The sequence below is a fragment of the Homalodisca vitripennis genome, chromosome X (genome assembly GCF_021130785.1).
Source record: "Homalodisca vitripennis isolate AUS2020 chromosome X, UT_GWSS_2.1, whole genome shotgun sequence".
Taxonomy (NCBI): domain Eukaryota; kingdom Metazoa; phylum Arthropoda; class Insecta; order Hemiptera; family Cicadellidae; genus Homalodisca; species Homalodisca vitripennis.
This window is the reverse complement of record NC_060215.1, coordinates 80,683,923-80,701,558: the sequence shown is the minus strand read 5'-3', so window position 1 is coordinate 80,701,558 and position 17,636 is coordinate 80,683,923. Positions and strand designations below refer to the sequence as shown.

The following is a 17,636-nucleotide window of genomic DNA, read 5'->3' as shown; positions in this document are numbered from 1 at the left end:
AAAGTACATGTTTGTACCGCAGCGTGGCGTTTGAATCACAATGTTTCCAATAATCTCAAGAAAGTTTTAAACCTTATAAGTCATGTTTTATAATTACTCAAACATGTATTGTCTGGTGCAAGGATATAATGGTGCAAACATGTATTATCCTTCTGCTTCTGCCCGACACGAGAACATCTAGTGTTCACGCACTAAGTAGGGATGAGTTTTGTAAATTGCGTTTGCATCAAGTTTATTCTTATTGTGGTCTTTAAACTCACTGCCGTTCCTCTCTTGCTGCCCAGTACCCAGTGACCAGTATCTTCTTGGTGCTCGTCTGTCGCCAGTAGTTGCAGCGAGCACGTCATCTTCAATCCTCGACATGAGTTCTGGAGCCTTAGAATAGAAATGTTACAATGTTTTAAGAGGCTTTGAATCTAGGAGTGCCTTGTAACATTATTGTTTCACGCGATTGTTTAATCCTATTTAAAAAAACATTTGTTTCAACAATTTTGAACATGACTCATAAGTAAAAGTCTGTAGTAAAAGTGTTGAATTTGTTTGAAAAACTTATACTCCTCAGTTCTGATTACATTGTATTCTTTGCGTACAAAGAATAGTTAATATACATATTTCCCAACATTATCGTGTCCCTTAATATCTCACTCGCCTAATAAGCAACGCACCTCTCAATTGTTAAGTTGATGACAACATTTGGAAGTGCGGAATCACTTAACATCAATTGTCACTCATCGGTAAACTCGGGCTACTATAAAAAGGTACTGGTATTATTACTATATTAAATTTTTTCTTACTAGTTCTCACTATTATAATATAATTAGGGGTTGTAGTGCCGGACCATTTTTGTAATGTATGGATTTCGGGGTTTTAACAGCTCAATCCCGAGATCCGATACCGGGATTTAAACACTATGTTTTTTCACGTTTAAATAGCGTAAATTTGACAACAAAATATTTGAAATAATTATGTATACTATAAATTTATTTAACCGCGGTGTATAATTGTACCATATCTAGCGGCTATTAGTACTATCGAAAATAATTATCTGTTAAATTATATAATTTCAGATAATTCATAATTTCAAATAGAAAATCGTGAAATTGAATTATCACTGTTTATTTACTTATATTTAAGTTTTGATTTACATCTATAGCGAGTGAGTAAATTTAATAATACAAATTATGTTAAAATTCGTAACAAAATTTAAAAATACAAAATGACGTAGCCTACGTTTCTTTAAAAAGATGTAGTCAAAATTAAAAATGAAATAAAATATTTTAAATACTTAATGATATTACTATATTTACTGATATTACTGATATTTACTAAATTAAAATACAGTTAAATAATAAAATTAAAATTGATTACTGCTTTATTTATTGTCCTTCACTAATCCTGGTATTTTCATTTTACTAACTGTAAGTGCGTGCGGAGAAACACGAGTGCATTTAAAGTTTCTCCCAGTCGTATTCTTAGTTAATTGCACAGGCAGCCCGAATATGAAAAAGCTCTGCCTGCTTTAAACACTTGGTGGTATTGTTAATAGATAGTTGTAAACTAGTTCTAAATTATGTCCGTTGGCCCCTCCCTCCATTTATGAAAAGGGCTATATCTTTTTTAATGGTCGTGTTAAGTCTTCTGGTCATATTTTAGGTTAGAATGATCTCATACTTTTATTGATGTGTTCCTCCAATAGTTGTGTTGGTGGGCAAATTTTAGGAATTTGTGCGTTGAACTATTGCTATTTATTCGTTCAATTAAACTAGTTATTTGTTTTACCAATGCATTTTGAGAAGCGATAGAAAATGTTCGTGGAATTAGGTTCGAATCTTCCTTCGATTTACTGCATGTGCATTCTGAAGAAACATCAAGATACAAGATAACTACCCGTCGGCCATCTTTGCTTGATGCGTGTGTTGTATTATCGTCATATCCTTATAATTTCCATCCAATTAAAAAAAGGGATTTTAATGCTGCATAATCTGTGTGTAAGTTGGAATCTCTACAACATAAAGCCTTTACTGCCATTTGAATTGGAGAAAGTACATAAACTAATACTTTGAACAATCTCGATCTGTAATCACAATGTTTTTGTTAAAATCTAATGTTGCTTATTGAGTGCATAATTTTAAATCAGTAAAACGATCCATCATATTTAACAGGCTATTCCGCCTGGTCTTGACGTGTTCTAGTTGCTAAGCATTCGCTTTCTGTGCTCAATGATTTCCGTACATATGCAAAAAATATTAATGATCTAACTGACAATTAAAATATGTAGTATAACGATGTAAGGTAAGGTAAAAGTGATGACACACTATCATGGTAATGGTATTACTGCAGTTTTATTTTAACGGGAAAACCTAATATAGATTAGTTTGAATGGCAAATGTATGTCTTTGCTACAAACATTCTCACTATTGAATTATTTTTATGAATATGTCCTGACTTTTAAATGCCAAAAATCCCGGGATTGCTGTGTTGGGATCCCGGGATTGTCAGGGCTTAAAATCCGTGCGGGATACCGGTATCCTGAATCTCGGAATTCTGATCCCTAAATACACTAAACATAAATATAACATATTTTCATAGTTTTTCTAGCATCGTGATGGTGTTTTGTCTCAAAGGGTCAACAACGGTTAATGTTACAAATGCCGGCTAACCAAACGATTGTGTGGCAAGATGAAGCTCGGCATTGCCTCAGCCACTTGCCCCAGCCATCTTCCGTTGATCCTCACCTCGTGCCAGATAAGTAGTGGCGATAGCGGCAGTTGTGGGTTGCCGAGGTCGTAGTGGTTGTATACAGCAGACCCGCTGACTGACAGATAGCGCCCAGACTATTTCCATCTCGGGGGTGGCTGGTCAGGCCATGTGGCTCAGTAGTGCGGGTGCGGTGGTTAGCATCGGGAGGGATTATCACGGCGTCGTGACAGAAGCGGGGGGAGAAACACCCCTTGTCCAACTATTGTTCTCGTGTAAGCCACCCTATTGTTTCACATACAATGGTGAGTACGTAGTTTAAAAACCGCCGCAAACGAATTCACTTCATTTTCAACCAATCTAGTTAAAGACAAAACCGACCTTATATTTCATCAGAAATTTTAGGAGTTATTAGTATGTTTTCATTAATAATGTTACATACGGCTAACAGTGTGATGTCCTCAAGGCGAGTACAGCAGTAGTAACAGCGATCACATAAGATGAGTAGTAACTCCAGGGACGTGCTACGTTGCGGACAGACTAGAGGAAGGGACCAACAATGGGCCAGCTCTATTGAAAATTGATGAAAAGTCTTTGTATCTCTCATGCCTGCTGTGTCCAGGTAATGTAGGCTTGTCAACAAGAATAGTTTTTCAACAAGGAAGTTTTTAGGATTTATTAAATTTTGCTAAATCTTGAAATTTGTAAATAACTATAACAAAAATTAAATACAAATTTTCAGCTTTGTTATAGATAACTTACTACTTTTGTTAAATGTCTAACATCCTTGTAAAGAACATTATGTCTGTCAACGTCTGAAGTTTGATTTATAAAAAGATTCAGTTTGATCTTAAGATTGGTAATGGGTGTTTTTTTACGAAGAACGGAGGTGCTGAGATTTAAGATCTGAACATTTTAGTTATATGACATAACACGGTTGTGATATCTTTTTTGTAGGCCTCATATTTCTTAATTTTGTAGTTACAGTACAAACAAAGAAAAAGTATCGACAGTAGCATCGTGTTGAATACAGTTAACCCACACATAACCCATGGTTCGTGTAAGAGAACTGGAGTTTGCACACTGCTTGACTCCAGTGATCACTTTAAGTGTTTGCACACCGAGTGTGTAATTACAGCCCAGCTCATTTTTATTTGACTAACCCTTGCTTTCTCTCACAACGACTAATTAATTGACTCTGCAACATATTAACGCTGCAGATCCATGCTCAAGTACCATTTCTTTTAAATGTTGTATATTTTGATTTTGAAGTTTGAGTTATAAAACGTAATTGTGTGTCACATCTTTTACAAAAGGATTCATATGCATACTTCCCTTATTTTAGAATTTGTACTTCAATATATTACTTTTTTATTTATTAGAAAGGATTTAAAACTCTAGTGCTTCATTGTGTTGGAATTGATTCAGTTGTGTTGTCTGAAACTGAGAAATCGTATAAATATATTCACATTAGATTCTGTACTCTGACAACTCACTTAAACTTTATTATTGTTAAACATAGTACATTAAGTTTTTAAGTCTTATATTGTTCATATTCATGTTGATTTGCATGTTTTTTTTAGTTCTCTTTTACCTGAAATAGCGTGTAATATCAAGTATCTAATGTTATTTAAAATAATTTAATCGATTAAATTCTTTAATACACGCTTGAGTTTTAAAGCAATATGTATTGTTTCATTTAATATTTGGATGTTTCCAAAAATTTCAATAAATTGAACTATCTCATAAAAATAAATTTTTGTTTATTGCAAGAAGCACAGCTGAAGGAAAATGAGGAACTTGAGAAAACTTGGATGGAAAAGGACAGGAAAGTACGAGTATTATGTATAAATGGTGGGGGCACCCTCAACATAATAGCCTACTCTTTTAATTCTGCTTCCACATTTTGAAGTAAATGAGTCTAACCGACTTCGTGCAGCACAAGAAACTCTAGTTCACCCTACTTAAACTACTAAAATTCATACGAACAGTCTAAGCTTGTGGTATCCAAGCCTTTGTGCCCCCAAAGACCACAAAATAGCACTCCAGTTAATAAATGCACTATGACAAGCCATTGTAACTAATTGGCCGTGGCATTAGCCTTAATGATTGGTTATCTGTATACTTGGTAACCTTCGTAGTGTTTCAGAGTGCCTGTTTCAAATATATTTACTGGCAAATTGTTATAGTACATCGTATTTCGTTCAGTTCTTCTGGGATTGTAGTAAAAATGTAAGAAAGTGAATATTTGAACACTTAATTTCCGTTTGGTTACGTACTGTGTCTTGTTAAATCTCTTATATATCATCGCTGAAAATACGGCAAGTAATTTTAGTTGCTGTAATAAAGGCTAATTAAAATATTCGTGAATGAAATTAAAAGGGGTTTATAAATGAAATTCTCTTTAGTTGAAATTTGATGTTCATTATAATTGCAGCAGAAGTGTACATTGGGCAGTAATAGGTTTTATAACTAAGGTTTTGGTTTCCATTCAGATTAATAGTGAAATCATACGTGGCAATATTCGATACTTAACAGTATAATCCTGCAATATTCCTGCTGAAATGGCTTATTTAGAGAGTGGTCTAGAGGAAATACCTCTACTTTTACTACACCTCTGAGATAATAGTAATAGGTTCTGTGGCGGGCATAGATCGAGTATATTACAACTGGAATTCAATTTAGAGGTGTCCCCAGAGAACACCTAAGTAAGAGAGTAAATAAGATACGGGAAGTAAATACATTATTTAGTTTATGGTATTTATTGCAATGTTGTAAGTATGGACATACATCCATGCGCTGCTAAGTAGAACGTTTTATACCGTACAAACATTTTAATTACAACCATTTAAACCATTTTTAGAACTTAAGACTACATGTTTTACAAATACTTCTTATCTAAAAAAACACGATATAAGAGATTGTTTAAATATCCTGGATGCTCCACTTCCTTCCTCTCTGATAGGTATATCAGTTTCAATAAAAATACTTATTGTAGTGCATTATAATGTTTCAAAGAGCAAATCTGAACTAGAACTAGAATAAAAACTAGTTTAATTTGGCACGTAACTAACTTTTAATCACTAGACGTTGAAATCATAAATTAAAGCTTTTTGGAATGCAAAAAACGGAGATAAAAGTTCATTAACATAATGAGAATTGCGTGGCTTGCAGATATTTAAAGAGAGTTTATGTAGAGATTAAAGTTCTGTAATTTATTACAAGTATGTTGCTGCAGTTGGTGAACTAGTTGTGGCATTGGCATAACTGAGTCCAGATTGTGCTGTCTAATTAACTGTCTTAGCAAGATTAACTGATTACCATTTAGTATTTTCGTGTAAATATCGCTAACTAACACCCATCCAAAAATTCTGCTAGACGTTTGAAATTTGGTATATAAATAGTAATTTACCAACTTGTATACCAAAGAATGTTATTGCATCTTGAATATATTTGTTATAGCCTAATAGACCTATGAGTTAAATTACATTTGAAATTAAAGTATTTTAATATTGTGGAATCCAAATTCCATCATCACACGCCTGAAATGTAAACTAATACTTAACACTTATGTCAGAATTGTTCACATATTTTTTATTTATTAATTTGATTTAATTTCAATAAACATTGACTCACAAAAAGTACTTGCTCCGCCGGGACAAGTACTTTTTGTGATTCAATGTTTATTGAAATTAAATTAGGCTATTGCCATTTATACATATTTATTAACTTGCTTACAAATAATCAGCAATTCACTATTCCAACACTAATTTTAATTATGGAACGTTAAACGTTTTTTAGTTCTAACATTTTAAGCACAATTTTAAATTTTAGGTGTCAAGATTTTTACTAATTACGTGATGAAGAATGTGCCTGAACGTTCTCACGGTCGAATTACCGCGACGCGCTCATGGCGTTAACGGGCTGAATTGATTCAACTCCTCGGCCGCGGGAGGACCCTTTGGCGTTTATATTGTTTTAAAAACTCTATTAGAACACAACTGTTACATATTATACGCTGTTTTAAAGATTATTAAATTATGTGGATAATATGGTGGTATTTTAAAATTTATTACATTTATGACGTAAATTAAATCTAAAAAAACTTATCTATAATTCACCATTACGCAAACGCCGGCTTCAACCATCCATTTTAGTAGTAAAGAACGAGTAAGCTAACGGCAGACTGTGAAACAACATAACAATATTATGTCAGTAAAACAGTAATATTGCAGAAAGTTGCAAATAGTTCCAATAATTGTATAAAATAGTAGCACAATATGTAAGAAGATAGGATTTAAACCAACTAAATCACTGTCAATTCCTAAAGATAGCATCCTTGGTCATAGAAACATTCAATGAATGATAAAAACAATACTATTATTAAATATTTACATTAGCAGTTGTATAATTAGCAGTATGATGGCAGCACAAAGTAGAGAGCAATGATAAAGCGGAGGCGATTTAGGTGATTGTCCAGGAGAGGGAGAATGGGCTGCAGTAGGTGTTAATTAAGATACAACTATAATGGAGTGAAGCAGCTTTTCTGTGTACACAATGAATCACCACTGGATCTATAAGAGCTAGTTATGACCTACATTGTTTATAAATTATAATAACATCATTAGCAAAGGTTCATATTATAAAATACAAATTACAACTAGTATAAACGATTTAATACATTTTTCCAAAGTAAATAGATCATTTTCACGAGGTAAAAGATTCTCAAGCTAAAGTGAAATTAACAACTAATTTAATGATAGTGTTCCATAGAACAACACCTTAATAATATTTACTGTTTGCTATTTATAAATCAAGTCTGTACCGATCTGTTAGGAACTAGAGTTTACAAGCTGTTAATGCTAACATGTTAGTGCTGAATTGGTTTAGTTGAATTATACGTAATTATACTTTGTGTTCAATAGAGTGTAATAATTTTTCTTTTATTGCACCTTCACTTTTAAGTAGTGTTGATATCAATGGTCTTGATATTTTAAATAGTTGGAAAAGTAATACAGTTTTTAAACAGTTAAAAAATAAAGTATTACAGAAAGTGATATGTTTGATTTATTGATGCACACACAATATCCTAGCAAAACTGTACTTGTATGAGAGCCTATGAGACAGTAGGGTGTGGGTTGTAAGAACGGTAACAGGACAGTTGACAATGATGGGTGTCCGCAGCATGTGGCGGGAACTGGCGGTGGTGAACATCAACCACATGGTGGACTCTGGCATCAACAATAACCACCTGCATGGAAGGACCAAGGTAGAGATTATACCAAGTAGGGTTATGATTTACAGTGATCTTACTACTACAGGGAGTAATTTATAACCCAATCAAGTGTTTTTTGGAGGGAGTATTAGGTGTATATCACAAAAATTTTCATATTTGTTACTTTTAACTGAGACGTAATCCAAAATTGAGAAGTTCTGGTCATGTTCCATACGCCTTATTAATAATGTATACTTTGTACATAGTGAAGACATACAAATCAATAAAGTATACATAAATTAACTGAAGAACTATGTCTGTATTACTGGTATGCAGACATAATTACTTGTAATCAGCTACTCTTTCCCAGCAATCTTCTCTGAATGTATGTATCAATTACAGTTATAGCTTCTATAAATAATGAAGGAGGTTGAAGGGATTCATTTCCCTTTCATGCCTGTTTTCCCTTATCATCCTGTTGCCACCTGTACCTTCTTTTCACAGAGTGTACTGACCTAGAAAATAAATACTATACTGTTGTTGAATTGAATTGATTTGCTTTCCTAGTCTAAATTACAATTTTTATTTTTATTCTTACTTCACTCATCTTAAAAGTTTTATTTTTGTTTAACTTTCATACAGAGATGTTTCCCTTAATCGTCTGACATGATGATTTATCAAAAAATATAAATGGCACTTTGAGTGTAAGTCTACTACTCAGAGTTATGTCTAGGAGCCGAGAACCAATGCATTGTGTGAGCTGTGTGCTTATTTTTTGTGATGATAATCGATAGAGGAATTTTCCTTACAAAAGAAAAATTAGTTTAATTAGGAGCTTTGTTGGTAAACTTGTTTTTTTTTTTAATAAAAGGCTATAAATATTGCACATGAAAAGCACTGGATACTTGATGGACAGAGAGGATATGGGGATAAGGGAATACAGAGAATATTGTACATCTCAAAATTGGTGTAAAGATATAACTTCATACCTTCCTTGTGGACATGCTGCTGGTTTTGTACTGATTTTTCTCCACATGATTCTCACAGACTATAAACTAATATTCAAAGATTGCAAGAAAGTTGTTCTCGGACAAAATACCCTGATTATTATTTTCTCTCTTGGCGGTCCTGTAATCAGTAACGCTTACAAGATACACCTGTTGCAGGTACTGAACAATGGAGGAGGGGCAGTACTGGCCCGATTGCTCAGTTGGCCAAATAAAGAAGAGGTAACGGCACCAGAAGCTAAGGAACAGGATGAGAAGAGAACTACACCAGAGGTGAGTGTAGGTCTTTAATTGTTCAGGGTGTTTTTCCATTTTTTCAGTGTCAAGTGTAATCCTGTGTAATGGTACGTTCCAAATTCTTTTTGAATGGAAAAGCCCAACCACAGACTCTCCCAGTTAGGAGACCAATCATTTTACAGTTGTAGAATCCAAGCTATTTAACTCACTTGAAATATTGGATCAGTTTCTTAAGCCTCACAACATTTGCATTAAGAATCATAGTCAGATGCCATCCCAATAAGCTTAACATTCTTTATGGCAATGAAACTCATTCATATTTGTTGTCACATGCTGAAAAACAAACTCATAGATGGCATCAATAAAACCTCTGATACTTTTGGCCTGCTCCTAAGAACATGTTTGTTAGTTCTGAGGACACTATTTAAAGGAAGCTGCAAAACTCACCAGAGATCCAACTTGAGCTTTCGAGGCCAGAACAGTAAAACTAATTCAGTAATAACCATAATGGACTTAAATTTAAATATGGCAGTGTGAAGTATCAATTAGTAATGTATATTAATGAATCTTTAATCAAGAGATATTTCAAATAAGTTGAGCAGGAAAGACATTATCATTTGGTAAATTATCAGTTAAAAAAGTAAGTATTGCAAGGAATTAGGAAAGAGGGGGATGAAAATCCAAGAAAGATGTGTAAAAAGACAAAACTGATAGTTTTTTCACATTAGTGTGAAATGAAAAGAAAGGTTTCCTCTTTATATATTCTACTCCATCTTTTTATTTTGCAACTGAACTGTAGGTGTCAAAAACTATATTTATGTATTCGAAAGATGGTTTTTTTTGTGTTCACACTTGGGAATTTTATGTTACCTTTGTTATATATGCTTTGCAGCTTTGTAGATAATGAATTTAATTTATGTTTGATAGATCAAAAATGTTTAAACAAGTCTGAATTTGTTTAAAAAACATAATATATTAAAAAGAATATACAATATGGTTATAACATGTGTTTTGTGTCAGTTTAGATTTTTAAAAGATTGCGTTACTGTCTTTTAAGACTCAATTTTGTTTGTCTATATTACTTATTAATCATTCAATTATGACTTTATTATTAATTGAATTAAAATACAGTTAAATATGCTTGATTTCTCAATTAAAGCTATGGCGATTTCCCTAGATACAATATTAACTAAATGGAATCTCTTTTCTCATCTTTAATCTATGAATTGATCACTTTATCATGTTTGTTGTACTATTTATTTGCTTTATTTCTTTCGTGTATTTTGTCATTTGTTTTTATTGTGTTCCTTGTGTAAGATTTAATTTGAGCTTAATATTTGATTAACTAACACTTGTAACTTGTAACTAATTTGTAACTGAATATAGATTGTTATGTAAAATAAATAAGTTAACAAATTTAAGCCTCTCAGATTGAAGACTATAAATAAGTAAAACTCAAAACTTCCCTGGCAGAACAAACATTTAAGGTAATACATATGTTGGCAGGTTAAGTTTGGCAGAATATTGTCAAACTTCAATGAACAATCGTTAATATATAAACCATTACTACTTGGATCAAAGTATAATTTTTCACAGTCCAACTATCTACTCGTAAATTACCAATGTATAAAAATGAAAAGAAAAATTACATATGAGGCATAGTTAGGGCTAACAAGTTTTGTCTACTACTTAATATCTAGCAATTTTAGCCATTGGAATAGTGATACTGGATAAAAATACTAAAATGGACCATTGTAGAAGCTTTGTACTTAATAATTCTATACAAATGACTTTGTTTTATAAGTTAACCATTACAGTGTTATGATTGGTGTTAGACAGCTCTAACAAATAGGCTGTAGAAAATATTTATACAGATTTAGTGTGTAATTTCAGAATTCTTTAATGGTTTTTCAAACATTTTTGTCATAAGATCCAATCCACTCTTGAAAAAGTAAGTGTGCCTAAAGTGTTTCTATAACAATGAAATTCAAACATTTTTGTTTGTATTTCAGTTGTTTTTCTGTAATTCAGGAGAAACCACAGATGTACCAGTTATTTATGGAGCTAACGCAGTACTGTTTCCACATTTGCTAGTGCTAGTTGTTTAGTAAACTGTTCCATTGCCAATTTCCTTGCTTCTCTTTGTATGTTGTTATTGACACTTAAAATAGACTTCTCTTCTCAGTATTGTTGCTATAAATTTTAAATTAAAACAAAAGTTTAGATTTGTGCATGAAATAATTATCTTAGTTGTTTTGCACTTAATGTAAACACAATTCAGACATTGTAAATCATGAAAGTAATTGTAAATTTTTATCATCGACTCTAACCGGAAATTATATCCAACGTCAGGTGTTTTAGTAGTAATGGAGAAAGCGTATCCAACCACTAATTTGACAGTTTATGTCAACTATAATGATACAATTACAGTAGCGCACTCTAATGACCTATCCTACTTTAGTAAGACCCTTTGTTACTTCATACAAAGAGCAAGTATTTAACGTTGATGTTATCTAATTCAAATTACTCTATCAGTTTTAATACTTGCGTGCATTTCATTATTTGAAAGGTGAAAAACATTTTGTAAACACAGGTATATTAACATATTAAACCTATAAATTGATATTTAAGAATATTAAATAATGCAACCTGCACCAAAATAGTAAGTGTATGAAAACTTATTGATATGCATCAACATCAGGAAACAGCTGATGGTCAGCAACGGTAGTAACAACATTGTCTCAAATGTCATTGGACTATTTTTTTGTGGGTTGCTCCAATCATACAATATATATGAAACAAATAAGCTGTGGTTAATAGACCAAAGTATGAATAAAGTATCATACATAAAATGTATTGCATTATTTCATAATTAATCATATTCATTATTGTACTGGGCAGCATATTAAATAAGTTTAAAAAATTATTGTCCAGACACACAATGAAATAAAACAGAAATGCATAAAGTAAAAGTTGCAGTTTGGTTATAAAACGGTCCTTATAAAACAGTCTGAGCATTTTTTCTGAAGCTATTTGCTATGTTGTATGTTCATAAACAATATTATTATATTATCAATAACAAAAATTTGTTTATTGTGTTTTCCAACTTTGTTAAGTTAGTATACCATTGATGTTTTGGTGTTTGTGACATGACTAAAAATCGGAAGTTATGCCTGATTTTAGTAAGCATTGAGATTGCTTTATTTTCTCTAGTTAGTAAGTCTATAAATGTTCATGACCAGGTGAGCCGATCATTTTACATTATAATTTTACATTTAATTATTATGAAAAAGTTCTAATAATTTATCTAAATTTGTATTCCACTTTGTTGTTTTTCGCATTCTTTCGGTGACATACTCTGAATTTCATTTTGTGGATTGATAAGAGTTTAGTTTCATTATCACAATTGTATGTAGACTATGGTAGTATGTATTGTTTGTTGTCATTATTAATAGGAAAAACTATATACGTTTCTGTGTTATAAACAGCTAAAAGTACATATATACTACAATTCAAACTGACTAATCTTCAATATAACATTAAATTAACTGTTGTGATACTCTTCCCTCACATCCACCCATGGCCGTTACAAGAAATGAGTACTGATTTGGAGACTAATCAGACTATATTTAAATAGTTTGCTCTCTTTGATATGTAAAAATGGAAAAGAATGCTATTTAAATTTTACTATGCAACAAAGGTTTTCCTTGAACAATAAAATAACTTTCTCTTCTTTTGTTGATCGACAACTATACAATGAGATTTTATTACAAAATGTTAAAATGCCATAAAGGAATTGTGTTAATTTGTAAAACTGGTAATCTGTTGAAATAATTCTATTTTAATTTCCACTGTAGTTTATAAATCCATGGTATTTCTGAACAGTATTTGCATCTCATAAAGTGTACAAGGGCAGGTTTTATTTGTCATATTTACTATAAAAAAATGATACTGTAGTCTTAATACGGAACTTAAGTCTCATAATAAAAAACCCTAATAAATGATATTTTACCTTTTGCATAACATAGTGAATAGTTAAAAAACCCATTTTTTAACATTGGTGGAACAAAAACCTAACAGTGTAGGGAGGTTTACTCGTAGATGTGGAGAAGTTTGCAGGAGCAAAACTGTACATTAGTATAATAGGTTCCATGGCAGTGAATGGTTGCTTCCAGCAGCATAATAGCTTTTAGATCTCCTGTACAATAGCCAACACACACTTCTCCATTTCCCTTCTCCTTGCTGAGTAATTGACACTTGCTGTTATCACTCTCATTTCTTCCCTTTACTTTCTATATTTATGACATTCAATATCCTATTCAAAAAAATGTCTTTTGATTTGTTTAATAAAGTTTATTGGAAATTAAATCTATACTGCTGCAAATAAAACCTGTATTTAATGAATTGAACTTTACGATTATTTGACCAAAGATGTTACTTTTGTGCACATTCATATCCTCACTTATTTATTATCTCACTCAACACAAGTCAAATAGGTACTTAGTATGTATTCCTATAGAATTCATTTGTTTAAAATATGTTGATTCTACATACAGGTTGTTTTTGCCTTTTATGTATTTTGAGACTTTTTATGTAAAAAAGCTAAATTATCTGTAAAAAATGAATATTCTCTTTTTATTTTTGGCTCTTGTCAAATCTGTATTAGTATTAATTTCACTGGCCTAATTATTTAAAGTTTTTCTTAAAATATGTCACAGAATATCAACAGTTTTAAAACAGGCAAGTGATTGGTAAACTCCATTTTAAAATGCTAACTTATTGGGTTATCACTAATGAAAGTTCTGATATTTTACACTGTATATTATATTTTAAAGATGTAAGGTTGTTATTATTATGACTTACTCTTTTGTTAGCTTAGAATATTGGATTTTTAATGACTTTGCTATAAAATAATAATATGAAATATAATGTATTATTAAATATTGAATGCTTTACTGGGATTAACCAGATATAACGTGACATAACATGCTAATAACAATTTTGTGTTTATACTGAGGGAACGGGAGTACCGTTTTCTACTGAAACCTTACAAGGAGAGAAAGATTAGTGAAATGAGCACATTGAAAAGCTCAAATGAAATTAGCGTGGCCAGTCAATACAAGCTATTTATAAATAAAATTCTTGCAATAACATCTGCTCTTAGTATTATTTAAAATTAATATTTGGCTGTAAAATTAATTACATAAAACATTAAATTATTACATTGTGATTAGAAAATTACATATTGATATTTAGCATAAAAAGTTTTATTGAAAGTAAATTTGATAATATAAATATGAATAATGTAATTTTATTTGGCAATTCTTACTTGTTAAAATATAATATTAAAATAGTATGGTCTCATTACTAGATATTATACAATCCTATTGACTTCACTCTTACAAAGGCTGTGCCTGAAGCCATTCTGAGTTGCTTATTCAACTCTACCTGACTTCAGGAAAACTTACTTTCTCCGCCTCTTTAGTAACAATTTAATTCTTCTTGTTGTATTTCAGTGAAAATTTTGTTATGTAATGCTGGAAAAACTACTAGAAGTTGTAAGTGCGCTTCTTTCTGCCACAATTGTTACTGATATATCTTGTATTAATGGGCAGTACAATGTGAAATGATAAATAGTTTTACAATGTTTTAATGGTGAATATACTGTTCATGTTCAAGTTAGTCAATATTTTCAAATATAGCTAGAGATATTGGTTGGTGTCAAGTAAATTAGTGTGTGTGAATGTAGTGTATCAATTTAAGTTTGAATCTTGATTGTTGCGGTACCCCCCCCCTATGATAAGTTGTATACAACAATTTTATTATTTAATAAAGAAATATTATGATTATTACTCAGTTAAAGAACTCAAACTTAAAATCAATTTGCAAAGTTCAATTTCTAAGTATGTAATACAATAAGACGCAGGTTTGTAGTAATAGTATTATCAGCACAATAAAGATTCAACCCAACATGTCACCGTCTAACTTGCCAAACACAAGCAAATGAATTAGTAGTACGACAATATGTTAAACAGTTGTGATACAAACAAAGGTCGCTACTAGGCAAACACCATGAGTGCATAACATCAAATACATAACTCAATACAATAAAAACTAAAGTTCACTTTGAAAAATGTGAACATGTGCAACAAAAAGTACATAACTCGAATCGGTACAAACCACTGTGATTCATACACTTTGACAACTATGCACAATTGCGGTTCATACTAAAATCACGACTTGACAAGCACGAAATACCATGGCGCAAAGATCCGATGCTACACGAACGATGCGGCACAGACAAGAATAGCAATTGTTAAGCATGAATGACCGTGATACAAGCAAATAAGTAACGATACATTGCAAACGTTTCTCGACATAGACCACAGCTTCACAGACAAGTTTGAACAACCTTGGGCGGCACAAGGAAATTCTTAACGATGTAGTTCAAACGAACTCGATCGTGTGGTAAGAAGAATGGACGTAACTCAACAACACTCTAAATATTCTCTGTGTTATTAGTTCCACTAAAGACAACTTCACTTTTAATTATCATTCCTCAATATAATTTGAATATTTCTTAATGCATTATTAGTAATATCATACTTCTAAAAGCACTTACTTAGGAACTTAGAGAACATTTTGGAGTCTAAATCATCCAATATCATTTAACCTCTTAATAATTTAAAAATATTTGATTTTATCTCCATTTTTAATAAAATATCAATTGTCGAGTTTCATAAAAAATTAATGTTATAAAAAGGGAAATTTGATGAAACAGTGAAATGTAGATTAAGAAACTAGGCGGCACTTGTCTGAAATTTTTCTAAAAAAAAAAACAACTATATTAAGAATCAAGAATCTTTATTGTCATCCCACATAACAATGTATTGACAATGTCAGAATAGCACTAGTAGGCCTAAATAAATATATAAATATGACCAACATATAGGAGCACATAAATTAAAATTAAAATAGCCTACAGCAAAACAGTTTATAAATCACATGACACATAAAAATCAACATAGCACAATTTACATGAAAATGCAATCACTTATACTACAGGAATAAAATTCTTCTACAGAATAAAAAGCTTTCTCTTTTAACCATTTAGTCATTGAATTCTTAAAATCTTTACATGAAATGTCTCTTACAACTAATGGTAACTTATTAAAGAGTTTTACGCCTAAATAAAGATATGCACCGTGTGTTTTAGATAGTCTAGCAAACGTCTGATCAATAGAATGTTGGTTTCTAGTATAATGATTGTGGACTGAGCTTCTTAAATTAAATAATTCTAAGTTTTCTTTTACATACGATAAAATTTGTAAGATAAAAATTGAAGGAAGCGTAAGTATACCATATTCTATAAAATATGGTTTACAGGTGTCACTATAGCTAATATTAAAAATTGTACGCACAGCCCTCTTTTGGCACAAGAAAACCTCTTTAGCACCACTAGATCCACCCCAGAAATACCCCAGAGAAGGGTGCCATACAGAAGGTGAGAGTGGAAAAGAGCAAAATAAGCCTTTAAAACTAAATTACAACTAGTACAAAGTTTAAGTTTCTTAAGTAAAAAGATAACTCTACATAGACGAGCACACAAGGCATCAGTATGTGCTCTCCATGTAAGCCTTGAGTCAAGATGGAGACCTAGCAACTTAACAGACTTATTTACAGAGTTGACACATAGGTTAAATATTATTTCCTCTGACTTATCCTCATTAACTCTTAGACTATTTGCAGTAAACCAAAGGTAGGATCTCTCTTTCATATAGTCCATCATAACAAGATTAAGCTCAGGAAGTTTACTAGAACACATCAAAGTAGTGTTGTCAGCATATAAGATACTCTTGTTTGGTAGAAATTTTGGGAGGTCATTAATGAAGACGACGAACAAAAAGGGGCCCAGGACAGAGCCCTGGGGAACCCCCCTAGTCACTCTCTTGAGATCAGAGTTCTGGCCACTTAGTTTGACAAACTGGTACCTATCAGACAAGTAAGAACTAAAAAGAGATAGTTCAACATCTCCGAGTCCATAATGGTTAAGCTTTCCAATGAGTTATGAGTGAGGTACAATGTCAAAAGCTTTACTAAGGTCCAACAATAAAGTGCATATCTCTTCTTTGTTTTCAAAACCATTAATAATATAGGAGACAATGTTTTCTACAGCCTTAACAGTGGAGAGGTTTTGTCTAAAACCAAATTGCTCCGATGAGAGTAAGCAATTCTGCTCAAAATAATGTTCAACCTGGAATTTAATAATGCTTTCGATTATCTTGGACACAACAGGCACCAAAGCAATTGGTCGGTAGTAATTAACATATAAATAAAATATATAATATATTAAATTACTAGGATACAGTTACTATTAATTTTAGTTAAATTCTGTAATGTATTATAAATTACTTAAATGTATTTATAGCCTTCATATAACAATTAATTTAACAATGCAAGTAATGTGTACACTTTTGTGA

At 31.7% G+C, this 17,636-nt stretch overlaps 1 protein-coding gene across 2 annotated transcripts in view; it reads left to right on the top strand.

Moving 5' to 3' along the window:
* The window catches only part of LOC124369250 (adenomatous polyposis coli protein-like), a 182,286-nt gene that overhangs the window by 58,255 nt on the left and 106,395 nt on the right, over positions 1 to 17,636 (top strand). The window contains exons 3-4 of one of the 2 annotated variants that reach the window (XM_046827143.1): positions 7,882 to 7,966; positions 9,079 to 9,192. In XM_046827143.1, the coding sequence (XP_046683099.1) occupies positions 7,882 to 7,966; positions 9,079 to 9,192 (199 nt within the window). The remainder of the gene's footprint in view (positions 1 to 7,881; positions 7,967 to 9,078; positions 9,193 to 17,636) is intronic. The other variant, XM_046827142.1, reaches the window with a different exon arrangement.